General features: G+C 38.0%; 1 protein-coding gene across 4 annotated transcripts in view; it reads right to left on the bottom strand.

Annotated features, from left to right (window-relative positions):
• The window catches only part of UNC79 (unc-79 homolog, NALCN channel complex subunit), a 263,893-nt gene that overhangs the window by 122,903 nt on the left and 125,585 nt on the right, over positions 1 to 15,405 (bottom strand). For all 4 annotated transcript variants that reach the window (XM_047795599.1, XM_047795600.1, XM_047795601.1 and 1 more), the window contains 4 exons: positions 6,753 to 6,943; positions 6,050 to 6,173; positions 3,718 to 3,858; positions 1,141 to 1,362 (listed from right to left, as the gene is read on the bottom strand). In XM_047795599.1, the coding sequence (XP_047651555.1) occupies positions 1,141 to 1,362; positions 3,718 to 3,858; positions 6,050 to 6,173; positions 6,753 to 6,943 (678 nt within the window). The remainder of the gene's footprint in view (positions 1 to 1,140; positions 1,363 to 3,717; positions 3,859 to 6,049; positions 6,174 to 6,752; positions 6,944 to 15,405) is intronic.

Genomic DNA, 15,405 nt, shown 5'->3' with positions numbered 1-15,405 from the left:
CCCTGGCCTTGCTCAGTGGGTTAATGATCTGGCATTGCCCTGAGCTGTGGTGTAAGTCGTAGACTCAGCTCAGATCTGGCATTGCTGTGGCTGTGGCATAGGCTGGCACCTGAAGCTCCAATTAGACCCCTAGCCTGGGAACCTCCATATGCCATGGGTGTGGCCCTAGAAAAGACAAAAAGACAAAAAAAAATTCCTGATTTTGATAACTGTACTTATACAAGAGAATGTCATTTTTTAGAAAATACACTCTGAAGTGTTTAAGGATAAACGGACACCTATTTATGACTTACTCTCAAATGGTTTATTAAAAAATTCTACAATTTATACATACACATATAGATTAAGAAAAAGAGAGGAGAAATAAATGTGGTAAATGTTAAAATCTGATGAATTTTGGGGAAAAGTACTTGGGAATTCTTTGTACTATTCTTGCAACTTTTCTCTGAGTCTGAAGTTATTCAAAGTAAAAAGATAAGAAGTGTTCTCCCAAACAGAGACTTTTTAAACTTCTCTTTTAAAATTAACCTTTAAAATCAATTCATAAAATATATTAAAATCAGCCCATCACTATAGAGTTGTACACCAAATTTGTTCAACAGAATCAATTCTTCTTTTTCTTTTTTTTTTTTTTTTTGGTCTTTTTGCCATTTCTTGGGCCGCTCCCATGGCATATGGAGTTTCCCAGGCTAGGGGTCTATTTGGAGCTGTAGCTGCCAGCCTACGCCAGAGCCACAGCAACGTGGGATCCAAGCCGCATCTGCGATCTACACCACAGCTGACAGCAATGCCGGATTGTTAACCCACTGAGCAAGGCCAGGGATTGAACCTGCAACTTCACGGTTCCTAGTCGGATTCGTTAACCACCGCACCACGACGGGAACTCCCAGAATCAATTCTAATGATAGTAGGGTGTTTCTAAAATTTATATCCATTCTCATATGTCAACATCATTGCAGATATCCATACAAGTATTTTTCAAGCTCTTTAGGAAATCCTCATAAGAGTTTATGAAATGTCTTGAGTGATGCGTCATCATTTCAGTAAGTGTGAAGATGCCCAATACATACAAAGAATCACTATACAGGGCCTTCCCTAATTCTTCACTACTGAACTAAAGAAAGTTGATGCTTCAGCTACCTGCTTTAGGAGAAGATCAAACATGAGGATGAAACAATTTAGATTCATTTCATCATCTTCACAATCAAAGTCAATAGTCCTTCCTCCTTGATGTCCGAAATTCTTGAAAGGACTACGGAATGGACTACGCATAGGACTCCGAAACGGACTCTGAAAAGGACTATGAAATGGACTCAGCATGTTGTGCTGAACTCGCCGACCAGGATCAGAGGCAACACTCACCTGGAAAAAAAGAATATTAACACATATAGGTGAACCCATAGAAGCCCAAATGGTTGTACAAAATATCTGAGGACTGTGGAAGGTATTTCTAGCTATCACACTGATTTCCTTCCTTAGCCAATGGCATTCATACCTCCAAATCCTATGAATCTTCTCAAAACCTAAAAATAAGAAATAAAACCATCCAAATGTTCTAATTGTCAGGTGAATGAAACATTAGCACCCTAAAGAATGAAGGTAGCTGTCTTTGCCATTATATTTTTTCATCCCATCGAACATTTCCAATTAAATTGTCTGTATCTACCTAAAACTATAACCTGAAAAACGACAACTTACAGAAGTGAAGCATTGCAAGATCAGTTTTACTCATTAGCACAGAATCTCAAATTGACATGACTGGTTGAAGAAGAATGGTCTCTGGGTATTATAATTATTCAGCTATCATGGGAAAACAATACATGTCAAGCCTGTTGTACTGGTTATTCTCCATTTGCTGACGCAACTCCCCCCACCCCCAAAAGGCCCTCACTGCCCTCTTCTATACCCAGGAATGCCAAGGACTGAGTCTCTTCTGCCCCTCTTGCTGGCTGGCTTCCAGTTGGGTTCAGTCAATGAGAAGCGCTAGCAGATAACTTGATGCTGGAGAAGAAGGAGGTGGGAGTGTTTCTTCTCACCCGCTGCCTCCTTTGATGCTACTACATCTCTGGCAATATCTCCATCTTCTACAGTTCCTCTAGCCATCCCTTCCTTATAATTTCAGCTCCAGGAACACTTCCCTTGTTCCTTCAGCCTGAGAGGTATAAAGTCTTCCTACTGACCTACTGATCTCTGGGTGACTCAACAACCCTACTGTTCCCTTAATCATTCCCTCTACAGGCAGAACGCCCATTGAAGTCTCTTCATTTGAACCATCTGGGATAAACTCTATAGCAAGACCTGACTGACATAACGGTATATCATTCTCAAATCATATCTTCTCTCTTTAAGAGAGGAAAAAATAACCATAAAGCTCCTTAAACAACATATTAAGTATCAGAATCCCTGGACATGGAAAGTGTTATCTATGGCAAATCATTTTATTTCACTGACCCTCTGGTTAAGTAGTTGTAAAATGAGGATAATGAGTTCTTCCCAGCTGCCTCACACAATTCTGCAATGTCGTTAACTGTGAATACACTGCACAGTATAAGGTGCTAATAATGTGTTTTAATTTTAGATTACCGAAAAAAGAAATAAAATATAAATGTTTGGCAGCTAGTTCCTATGAAACAGATGAGAAAAAGAAGTAATTATTACAAACCATGATCCCATGATTATGTTATTTTTCTAAACCCTAGATGGCAGGTAGAATGACTTGGTGGAACTGTGGAATACAGCAGGAAAAAATGTTATGGAGAGGCTTGACAAGGGAATCGTTGAGAACAGTCCTTGCCTACTTGACTCGGATGAGAGTCGACCTCTCCAAAGTCGATCATGATCTGGGAATGTCAGCACAACAGCAGAAATTTTATTAGGTCTTCCATAGAAAAATTATCACAAACTTCCAACAGTTTTTACACACTTTAGACCAGATTATACTGACTTTTCATATCCTTAAAGGTACTAAGGGGTCAATAAAATGGGCTCAGTTAGGAGTTCCCATCGTGGCTCAGCGGAAGCAAATCTGACTAGTATCCATGAGGACTAAGGTTCGATCCCTGGCCTCACTCAGTGGGTCAAGGATCTGGCGTTGCTGTGAGCTGTGGTGTAGGTTGCAGGCACAGCCTGGATCCAGCGTTGCTGTGGCTGTGGCATAGGTCAGCAGCTACAGCTCCAACTTGACCCCTAGCCGGGGAACTTCCACATGCATGGGTACAACCCTAAAAAGACAAAAATAAAAATGGGCTCAGTTATTTCACATTGACAGTATCACTCACGGTCACCACTAGTTGATCATATTTTCCCAAAACACAATAGAAAAAAACAACAAAATATTCAAACTCTTCATCCCCAAAGTGAGCATTGATTTGCCTAATAGCTGATAAATAATTCTCAAACATCAGAAAACCAAAAAAAAAATTTTTTTTAATAGTGCCCCCAAAGTTACATTTTTGGTTTATTAAGGGTGAGAGCCAACAGAGATGTGTAGGTGAAAAACTCAAAGGAAAATGAAAACCCAGTAACTTACTGATTACAGACTATACCAGATCAACATTTTCTGTTATTCAATGTGCTTAAAAGCTTAACAGAGGGGGATAAGATGAAAAAGCATTTTCAAAGCAGTTTATTATCATGCTATTTTAAGGCCCCACTGTAATTGACAAGAGTTTTCAAAATGTTAACAAATAAGACAAGAACAATTGTGGCAATAATTACCCTTCGAGCTGCAAGGTTCCCTGCCAGTTCACTGACTCTTGATTTTCTTTGATTTGCCAGTTCTTTGACAGAATTAACTCCATCAGAAAACATACTTATTAATAGTTGAAGTGGAACCATGATGTCTAACTCCGATAATACCTGGGGAAAAAAGGCATATATCCCCCCAAAGTATAAACTTTGAAACTCAAAAAACCCACATTTAACATGTTTTTCTAAAGTGAACTAGTGAACATAAGGACATTTAACCTCACATGTTATTCTATCTGCAGCCATTCTCAATTTTTTGTACTAAAAAAATCAAAGTTATGATTGAACATTACTTGTTGTTCACTCCCCACATCTGATAAGTCACCAAAACTTTTAAGTATCTCCTGACAGTGTCCCCTCCTTTCCATGTCACTGCTATTGCCTTGTTTCATCATCTTTCTCCTGGACTAGCACAATCTGCAGGCAATCTTCCTCTAGTCCATCCTCACTCTGACCCAAATGCCCCATCTAATCTTGCTCTCTGGTGCAAGCTCAGGTATCCCTCTGCCCAAATCAAGTTACTTGGTAATGAATTTTCTAGAAATAGATGTCTCTTTCTTTCAGACAGAATTAATCCAGCTCTCTTCTCTGCTTTCTTAAAGCTTTGTAGGTACCTTTACTAGAGCAATAATCAATTTTTATTATATTTGATTATTCGATGCTACCTCCCCCACTGTGAACTCTCTGAAAAAAGGAGATCTGAGGAAAGAATCATTTCTTATCCTATTTTTATCTAATTGTCTGTTACCTTGCCAGGAACACAGAAGCTCTATAAAATGTTTCTGTAGGAGTTCCGTCGTGGCTCAGCGGAAATGAATCTGACACTAGCATCCATGAGGATGCAGGTTTGATCCCTGTCCTTGCTCAGTGGGTTAAGGATCCGGCATTACCGTGGACTGTGATGTAGGTCAAAGACGGGGCTTGAATCTGGTGTGGCTGTAGCCTAGGTCGGTGGCTATAGCTCCGATTTGATCCCTAGCCTGGGAACCTCCATATGCTGCAGGTGCAGCCCTAAAAAGTAAAAAAAAAAAAAAAAAAAAAGCTTCTGTCATTAATGAATCCACTCCTACCACTATATTGTTCACTCTGTTCCCCAAATGGTTAGACCAGTGCTTTTAAAATCACCTTCACTTCAGCATTCTGTCTTCAAACCAGAACTATGTCAAAGCCCAGTCTGTAAAACATGTAAGCTGTAACTGCTCTAGCCATGAAGAACCTCTATGTTCTAGAGGTTTACAGCCCTGTCTGCTCACCTCCAGATGGCACAGCTAAAGGGTGTGTAACTGAGGCAACATCTAGTCGTCTGCAGAAGGACTGGCTTTTCTAAAATGAAAATTATCTTATGTAGATAAACGTGAGGATGAAAAGTTAAAATTCTGGATCCCAAAATGTCTTTTTAAAAAAGATCCCTCCATTCGTCTTCAGTTATGAAAAATATCATCCCTTAGGTTTAAAACCCAGAAGGGCAAATCCACAACTTGAAAAGCCTCTGGGATCACGTTCTTCCATGATAAAAAAAAAATGTATCTGCACTCATAGCTAATCTAAATACTGATTCTGCCCTCCTTTTCTGAAATTTCCTAAATTTTATGTCAGGTGCTAGACTCAATTTAATACAATTTTAAAGATATCCACTAAATACAAAGCATATTTAGATACTGAGAGGAGAGGATGAGGGTGTTATAAATTTAAAAATGAAAAATGGGCCCTGCACTCCAGGCATGTGCAATAAGGGGAAGAAGCAAAAATTAGCTATAATACTATACAGAAATAGAATTTATATATCGAAGCTATATGAATACTGGGGGAAGGAATAATAAATTCTAATGGGAATATAGAGGTGTGACATACCAGAAATTTCATAGATAATTTAGAAGCTGAATTTTAAAGGATAAGCCAGAGTTCACATATAGAGATAGGAAAGAAAGTCATTTCTGGCTGAACTACTCCATAAACTGGTAGTTCTCAAACTTTCCAAGTAAAGGACATATTTAATATCAAAATCCCACAAGACAGCTATTATACTTTTAGTATCTACTGATAGAAAAATATATAAGGACCAAAAGCTACTATTAATTCAGTAATAGTGTTGCAGAAATATGCATTTTATTAACCATGACTATAGCCAATATATTTGAAATATAGCTATTTGTCTATGCATATGAGTTGCTAGTCTACAGACCTCAGCAAATATACAGATTTATGAATTCTTGGCAATAACCCCTTGCCCCTCTACCCAAGGATTTAAATTTCACAGGCTACGAAACAGTGCCCCAAATGATCAAAAGTATCGGTTACTTACATGAAGCCACAGTAAAGCCTGTTCCTGCACAGAGGAAGGGTATCCTGTGAACCGACAACTAATAAAGCCAAACATCTCTTCCATTGAAAAAGGTAGAGGACAAAGCTCAATGTCAAACATTTTGCTAGAAAGCAAAGCAACAAAAGTAAATGACCAATGGGCATATATTAGGGTCTACTGTTGAATTGCCAACTGTATCTTATTTAGGGAGCCAAACACTTTAGATTAGTCTGTGTCCTGAAGAGTTATTAGCATGTTTCATTTTACTATAATAGCTTATGTCATTGGAAAGGATATAAATAATTCATGATTATTAATAACATTAATATTCATACTCATATTGGGTTCACCAGAAAGAAACGCATTTCTAAAGAATTAGAATTGATCTACAGCATCTAAAAACATCATCCCTTTGAAATTTCCCCACTTTAGCCAAATCATAATTATATTTGAAAACAAGCAAATAAAATGGCATATCTATTTATTCTACCATAAGAACAAAATCCTTTTTGAACAATTCCAAATCATCGTAGCACTGTTTTTAGCTGTTACTTCGTTTTGGACCTTCAAATTTCTCTGTAGGATTGTAAAAAGCAAATCCAGTTACATAAAATGCTTAGCACAGCGCCTGGCACACAGCACACACTTAACAAATGTTAGATATCGTTATAATTATGGTGACTTCATTAAACTACTTACCCACCTTAATACTTCCCTGAATTCTTTTAACTGATTATCTGGAACTTCTGTCCTGATGGCTTCCAGCCATTCTGGCATGATACACTCCCACACGGACTGACTGATCACATTGTAGGGGATCAGGCAGAGGATTCGGTTGAGACCTTCCTTTAACTGAGTCACTGTGCTACAGGATTTATCCCAGTATCCACCAACCTGATGGCGTTTCCATAGCCATAGGGGGAAAAGAACAAAATGCACTTGTTACAATCATAGTCAAGGACGTCCTAATGGAAATGAGTACAGAGAAAGCCCACAACCCAAGATATCTGAATCTTGGGCCTAGTATCTTCAGAATGAGAGTTAGTAAAAAAACTACAAATCCCCAGGATCCCTTAGGTACAAAAAACAAATCAAAGTCCAAATATTAATCAGACTTTCCAAAACATACATGAAGATTTATTCCTAATTGAACATGTTATCGGAGCATTATTTCTAGGATTTGACAAAACCCATTACAAAAACGTGCAGTTTTACCTGTCCTTCAAAGGAACACAGATTTCCACTGCTGTATACTTCATGTTGAAGATTTTTCATTACGGAAAACAAAGTGGCAGAGAGCACTCTTTTTCCCTACGCTGCATATCCTGCCACAGTTTTTTTCCTAAGAATGCTCTAAGACTGATTGAATCTATGAATTTTTAATTTTTTTACTAATTAAGACAGCATATTAATTTTCTTTTTTTTTAATTTTTTTTGTCTTTTTTGCTATTTCTTTGGGCCACTCCCGCGGCATATGGAGGTTCCCAGGCTAGGGGTTGAATGGGAGCTGTAGCCACTGGCCTACACCAGAGCCACAGCAACACGGGATCCGAGCCGTGTCTGCAACCTACACCACAGCTCACGGCAACGCCGGATCGTTAACCCACTGAGCAAGGGCAGGGACCGAACCCACAACCTCGTGGTTCCTAGTCGGATTCGTTAACCACTGCGCCACGACGGGAACTCCAGCATATTAATTTTCTAATGAAGAAAAACTTAAAATCATAAATTGAGTTTCCATCTATAATTCTGATTTTAGATAAAGATCCTATATTATTATACGTATCAAAGTAACAAAGGGTTGACAGGTCCTAGATCTTTACCACGTAATACAAGATTTGTGGGAAACTACATTTTTTTCCTTCTAGTTTTATTGAGTTATAGTTGACTTACAACACTGTATAAGTTTAAAGTGTACCACATAACAATTTGACTTTCATGCATCATGAAACCATTGCCACTGTAAGTTAAATGAACATCCATCATCTCATGTAGATACAAAATTAAATAGGAAGATATTTATTGAAGAGGCTGTCTTGTCTTCATTGTATATTCTTGCCTACTGGGCAATAGATTAATTGTTCAAAAACTACCTTATTTTAAACAAATCTAATTTTAAATATTAATTATCATATCTAAAATTACACACTGTTTAAAACAATAAAATCAACTGCTTTTAAATTTCAAATATCTATTTGATATCGTATTAGCCAACCTTCTAGATGATTGGCTAGATATTCCTAAGAAGTGGCTATATTTCTGGGATTACACAGCCTCAGTAGGGCTAACACTGATAATGTCAAGACTGTGGAATGTATCATTACTGAGCTTTCTTTGGATATTTAGTTTATGGTTAAGCCATAAAAAGGCCTATTGATTCTAAGTCACATTTTGGAACAGGTATTCCTATAGAGAGACTAAATTGTCAGTGACCAGATAGTAGAGCCTTTGATTTGGAAACATTTTTATATTTAAAGGGATTTTTAGAGAGTTTTCACCTGAAATAAATGTCCTTTTACCAAAATTGGAGGATCAAATTGACAGAAGTACACACAAAAAAGGATCACAGCTAGCCTAAAAGACTCCCTTAATGAAATCCAAGAAGAGAAATCAGATTTAGAAAGAAAATTAAAATCCACACCCACCATAAATCCCCCTCCACCACCTTCCTCCTACAAATGACCCAGTTGGAGGCTGACATTCAGAGCCTGGTAGGAGCCATTATAGAGGCCTTCCCTCAGAAGCTTAATTGGGCTAAAATTGAATGATACACTCAGAGGAAAGGAATACGTCCTTAAATCTTTGTCACACAATTTATTAAAAATATGCAAGGGCACACAGTTCTAAATTTACAAGTCTCAGGACACAGAAGTCTTTTGTCTCCCACTTGAGTTGGAAATCTCTCTGATATAAAGAAATCAATTCAAAGTAATGTAATGGATGGACAAGCCAGCTCCTCAACATTACTGAGGCTGCCATCTAATTCTCTAAAAATTAAAAATATGTGTCCTTGCCATACTAATTGAGTGTTTACAGAAACAACTGTGGCTTTAGAAGAATCACAAAGCACCTCATCTTCTTAGCAGTCCCAAAGCCTCCCCTATTCATCTCAAGATGCTCACAGATAACCGTAAATAGTCAGGAAACTGGAAAAGGGACTGCCCTGTGCTAAAGAAACACTTAAACAGTAATTGTCTCAGACCTTAGCCTCCTCAGTCAGCCTCCTCTGAGCCCTCTTCTCAACTAAGGCTTCATCTTGGACCTATTAAAAATTTCAGACTCTCAACACAAATAATTTTGTCCACCTTCCATGTCCCTTCTCCCTTAAAATGCCTGCTTGTAAACACTCAATGCTACCTGGAGAATTTATTGTTTGTCCCAGCCAAAATCTGTTCATAGACAAAAATGCCCTTGAAAACCCTCTTAGATTGTTACTTTAATTGCTTGTATCCTTTCTTGCCCTCTTTGAGATTTAAATCTTCCACCACCCAGTGCTATCTTCTCAAGGACCTGAGAACCATCTCTTTAATACACAAACATCCAAGGAAATAATGGCTTTCAGCCTAAGGGGCGCCTTGCTTTCACTTGTACTATTGCCTCCTATTATAAAACAGGAGAAACAGTCCCCTTAACAAATCCCCAGGGTCTTCTTCCTTCACACATTACAGTCTTTAAAAAGTAACTTCTTAGTCAACTACAACAACTGTCTAAGGCTGAGCTGCAGCCTCTGTGAGATTACATTTATCTGCGCAAATAAAAAGCTCTTAAAGGGTCTCCCCCACAAATACTGATTAAAAGCTCTAGCCCTTATATTGAACAGATTAACAACTTGTTCCATGTGCTAGAAACACAGTTTGATAAAAAGTAAGGTGAAGATGAAAACTAACTCTTACATAAACTAGTGAGTTTTGTATTACCATGATGATCTCTGCTAGAAGGTCTGCATTTGGGTCTGCCTGTATGTTTATGAATGTACAGTATACCTATGTGGAATTTTTTTACCTCTGGATGGTTTTGCCAACTTAATTTATAAAATCCCTTGAAAGATCTCTATTCTAAATGAGCTTCTCTTAAAAAAAAAAAAAATACAAGCTTGGGAGTTCCTGTCTAGGCTCAGCAGAAACAAATCTGATTAATATCCATGAGGATGCAAGTTCAACCCCTGGCCTCCCTCAGTGGGTTAAAGATCTGGTGTTGCCATGAGCTGTGGTGTAGGTCACAGAGGTGGCTCAGATCCCGCATTGCTGTGACTGTGGCGTAGGCCAGGGACTACAGCTCTGATTTGCCCCCTAGCCTAGGAACCTCCATATGCCATGGGTGCGGTCCTAAAAAAAGATGAAAATAAAATAATTTTTAAAAATTTTTTTTTAAAAATGATCTTATCCTGGAGTTCCCGTCGTGGCACAGTGGTTAACGAATCCGACTAGGAACCATGAGGTTGCGGGTTCGGTCCCTGCCCTTGCTCAGTGGGTTAACGATCCGGCGTTGCCGTGAGCTGTGGTGTAGGTTGCAGACGCAGCTCGGATCCCGCGTTGCTGTGGCTCTGGCGTAGGCCGGTGGCTAGAGCTCCGATTCAACCCCTAGCCTGGGAATCTCCATATGCCGCAGGAGCAGCCCAAGAAATAGCAACAACAACAACAACAGACAAAAGACAAAAGACCAAAAAAAAAAAAAAAAAGATCTTATCCTACTGTATAGCATAGGCAACAATATCCAGTCTCTTGAGATAGCCTATAATGGAAGGTAATATAAGAAAGGGAATATATATTATGACTAAGTCATATATATATATATGACTAGGTCACTTTGCCGTACAGCAGAAATTGGCACCATACTGTAAATCAACTACACTTTAACAAAAAAATTAATTAAAAAAGTAAAACTAATGATTCAATCTTTTAAAAAACACAAGCTTATAAAAAAAATTTTTTTTTTGTCTTTTTGGGGCTGCACCCACGGCATATGGAAGTTCCCAGGCTAGGGGTCAAATTGGAGCTGTAGCCGCTGGCCTACGCCACAGCCACAGCAATGCAGGATCCGAGCCTTGTCTGTGACCTCATGGCAAAGCCGGATCCCTAACCCACTGAGCAAGCCCAGGGATCAAACCCGCAACTTCGTGGTTCCTAGTCAGGTTTGTTTCTACTGCACCATGATGGGAACTCCCAAGCTTATAAAAATTAAATATTCCTAAAAGTCTTAGAAATATAGGAAGTAACCCAAATATTTTCAAGTTCATGTGATTTGTGTAAATCTTTCATAAATAAGACTAATTTAATATTGTTGGTTTAATAAAAAGCTGCATCATCTGAGTTTTCAGTATTTAGTATGATATGAGCATACATTTTTATTCCATGTGGGTTTGCTAGGGTAGTAAGTTAATACTATATTTACTAGATGTTTAAAATTATAAAACTTATAGATTTTATTTTAATCAAATTAAAATATTATTCTCGCAAACTTTATCTTAGTAGTAATTGTGTCTTATTATATGTCTGTTTAGAAGTAGTATCCAAAATCTTTTTGGTAACCTGAAATTAAATTCAAACTAAGTTAGGCTAAATGACAGATATTTGTTGTCTATCTAGATCATTTCTAAATAAGGTAAAACACTGAAACATTTAATTACCAAATATAAGTGTAATGTTATCTATTTTTGGCTTCTTATTTTTACAGAGATTAGAGCTGTTTGAATCTGTTAATAAATATATTCTTTTTGCCCTACTGAGAATTATATTATGAAGAAGCATATCCTCTAGAAGTTACAAGATGGTATGTATATTCATGAAATCTGCTAAAATGCTACAAAATGCTGATATGTGCAAGCAATTTACAATTGTTTACCTCCTGGTTTTCTCTGAAAAATAGAGGTTCCTAAGTGTTGAGAATTATAATCAATATATAAATGAAACTTCTAGAAATAATAAGGGTGAAGGAAAAAAACCTCTGTATGCAAAATATTCAAGGAATGTAGGATGTGGTTTTGTTAAGGAAAAAAAAAACCTTTCTAAAGTAGTTGTTTAGAGAGTGTGGGCCATCTCTCTCCAGATGAGAAAGAGGAAGCTGAAGGACAAAAAGCTGAACGGAACCGGAAACTTGTAAAGGATCTGGGGGCAGGGAGGAGAGGAGGGTGGACAGCACATGTCTCCATCGTATCCTCATTTATTTAAGAGACTTGATTCTTCTCTATGTTAAAAGAGACAACTTTTTAAATTATCGTGTTACATCCCATATTTACTTTTGAAATCTTTATTGTCATTTTAGTTAAGTGGAGAATTATTTCCTAGTGACTTGTCATCCTGGTTAATCAGGTGTCCAAACCCTTTGACATTTTGACAATTTTTGATATTTTGCATTCCCCAAATCAAATTCTAAATAAAATCTTGATCTCAAATTGACTTTGAGATTTCTGAGAGGGCCTCTGGAAAATCTCAAAGGATTTGTTCTCTCCTAATAAAAGAGATGTGAAACTAATTAGGTCTACCTGATATGTTGAATGGCATGAAAAACATTGTCAAGTAAAAAGGGATACTTTACCTCCCCTAGCTTATATTTGTATCAGTAAATGTTTTAATATAAATATTTCAGGAATTATATGAAATTCCTAAAAATTTGTCAATGGCCATTTTGTTCATAATTATGACCTTACGCTGCTTTGCTTAATTGTAGACAACAATGGCATAATTTTATCATCATAATTCCAGTTACTCTCATTAGATCTTTAACCACAGCCATTTTAAGCATTTTATCATTCACAGTAACACATTGCTTTACTCTGATGCTTTCCTGAAAGCTCTTGCAATCAAGTACTAGCCAGGATGCTTCATCTTCAGCAAAAAGGACTATCTCTGAGACCCAAAGGAGTATAACAAACAGACTTCTGATGGTATCACTTAAGTAACTTTGAGACCATACCACTGGACTGAGTAAAGATTCCAGAACTCTAGTGGAGAAGCCAATGGATTCATAAAACTGCTAACCCAAGATCAAGCAGAACTAAAAATTAATTACATGGGACTGAATGAACTGATGAAGAAAGATGATAATTTTTATGAGGTTTTGTTTGGAACAATCCTGGTTCATTAATGTTCTATTTTGTGGATATAAGTTCTCTCTTGAACTATCTATAACTCACAGCCATTTAGTAGATTATACCTTTGTAAGCAAAAGTGAAACACTTGTCTTCTCCCTACCTGATCCTTCCAGAATTCAGAAGTTCTTACTGAATATTCTTATTTACATGGTGATGTAGTTATTTAAACAAATTCAGTAAGAATCTGCTCTCCTTGTAACAGGACATAATTGGAAAATCTGGTTATATTAAAAATGCTTTGGGAGTTCCCGTGGTGGCGCAGTGGTTAACAAATCCGACTAGGAACCATGAGGTTGCAGGGTTCAATCCCTGGCCTTGCTCAGTGGGTTAAGGATCCGGCGTTGCCGTAAGCTGTGGTGTAGGTCACAGACACAGCTCAGATCTGGCATTACTGTGGCTCTGACATAGGCCGGTGGCTACAGCTCTGATTAAATCCCTAACCTAGGAACCTCCATGTGCCACAGAAGTGGCCCTAGAAAAAAGCAAAAAAAAAATGCTTTGACTGGAATGTCATATTTGAGAAAGATAGGCATAGAATTAAATATGACCAGACAACTTTAAGGAACTAAAGTTGACATTACAGAGCCAATGATTATAAAGCTCTCTTAGAAAAACCAGCTCTCTTAGAATGTTCCCAGCCTACAGGGAAATAAGAAAAGTCACTTCCTCAAGGGAGGCAAGAACATAAAATGGGAAAAAGAAAGTCTATTCAGCAAGCATTGCTGGGAAACCTGGACAGCTGCATGCAAAGCAATGAAACTAGAACACACCCTCACACCATGCACAAAAATAAACTCCAAATGGCTGAAAGACTTAAATATACGACAGGACACCATCAAACTCCTAGAAGAAAACATAGGCCAAACATTCTCTGACATCAACATCATGAATATTTTCTCAGGTCAGTCTCCCAAAGCAATAGAAATTAGAGCAAAAATAAACCCATGGGACCTCATCAAACTGAAAAGCTTTTGCACAGCAAAGGAAACCCAAAAGAAAACAAAAAGACAACTTTCAGAATGGGAGAAAACAGTTTCAAATGATGCAACTGACAAGGGCTTAATCTCTAGAATATATAAACAACTTATACAACCCAACAGCAAAAAAGCCAATCAATCAATGGAAAAATGGGCAAAAGACCTGAATAGACATTTCTCCAAAGAAGAGATACAGATGGCCAACATGCACATGAAAAAATGCTCAACATCGCTGATTATAAGAGAAATGCAAATCAAAACTACCATGAGATACCACCTCACACCAGTCAGAATGGCCATCATTAATAAATCCACAAATAACAAGTGCTGGAGGGGCTGTGGAGAAAAGGGAACCCTCCTGCACTGTTGGTGGGAATGTAAATTGGTACAGCCACTATGGAGAACAGTTTGGAGATACCTTAGAAATCTATACATAGAACTTCCATATGACCCCGCAATCCCACTCTTGGGCATCTATCCGGACAAAACTCTACTTCAAAGAGACACGTGCACCCGCATGTTCATTGCAGCACTATTCACAATAGCCAAGACATGGAAACAACCCAAATGTCCATCGACAGATGATTGGATTCGGAAGAGGTGGTATATAGACACAATGGAATACTACTCAGCCATAAAAAAGAATGACATAATGCCATTTGCAGCAACATGGATGGAACTAGAGAATCTCATACTGAGTGAAGTGAGCCAGAAAGACAAAGACAAATACCATATGATATCACTTATAACTGGAATCTAATATCCAGCACAAATGAACATCTCCTCAGAAAAGAAAATCATGGACTTGGAGAAGAGACTTGTGGCTGCCTGATGGGAGGGGGAGGGAGTGGGAGGGATCGGGAGCCTGGGCTTATCAGACACAACTTAGAATAGATTTACAAGGAGATCCTGCTGAATAACATTGAGAACTTTGTCTAGATACTCATGTTGCAACAGAAGAAAGGGTGGGGGAAAAAATGTAATTGTAATGTATACATGTAAGAATAACCTGACCCCCTTGCTGTACAGTGGGAAAATTTAAAAAAATTATTAAAAAAAAAAAGAAAAGTCACTTCCTGGCAGTCTCAGGAACCTTAGAGTATCCGAGGGACCTCAAGAAGAGAGAAAGTCACCCATATCTATCGATACTACAGGTAAGTATGGTGACAAGTTCTTGGTTTGGCTTCCTGGACTCCAGAGGCTTTTAAAAGTCCAATCTGAGATTCTTTTAAAAACTTCCAGCAAAGCAAACTTTTAAAGGTCCATGTGGTCAAATACCGGTTTTGCTG

This window comes from Phacochoerus africanus, chromosome 9, assembly GCF_016906955.1.
Source record: "Phacochoerus africanus isolate WHEZ1 chromosome 9, ROS_Pafr_v1, whole genome shotgun sequence".
Lineage (NCBI taxonomy): Eukaryota > Metazoa > Chordata > Mammalia > Artiodactyla > Suidae > Phacochoerus > Phacochoerus africanus.
This window is presented reverse-complemented; position numbering and strand designations above follow the sequence as displayed.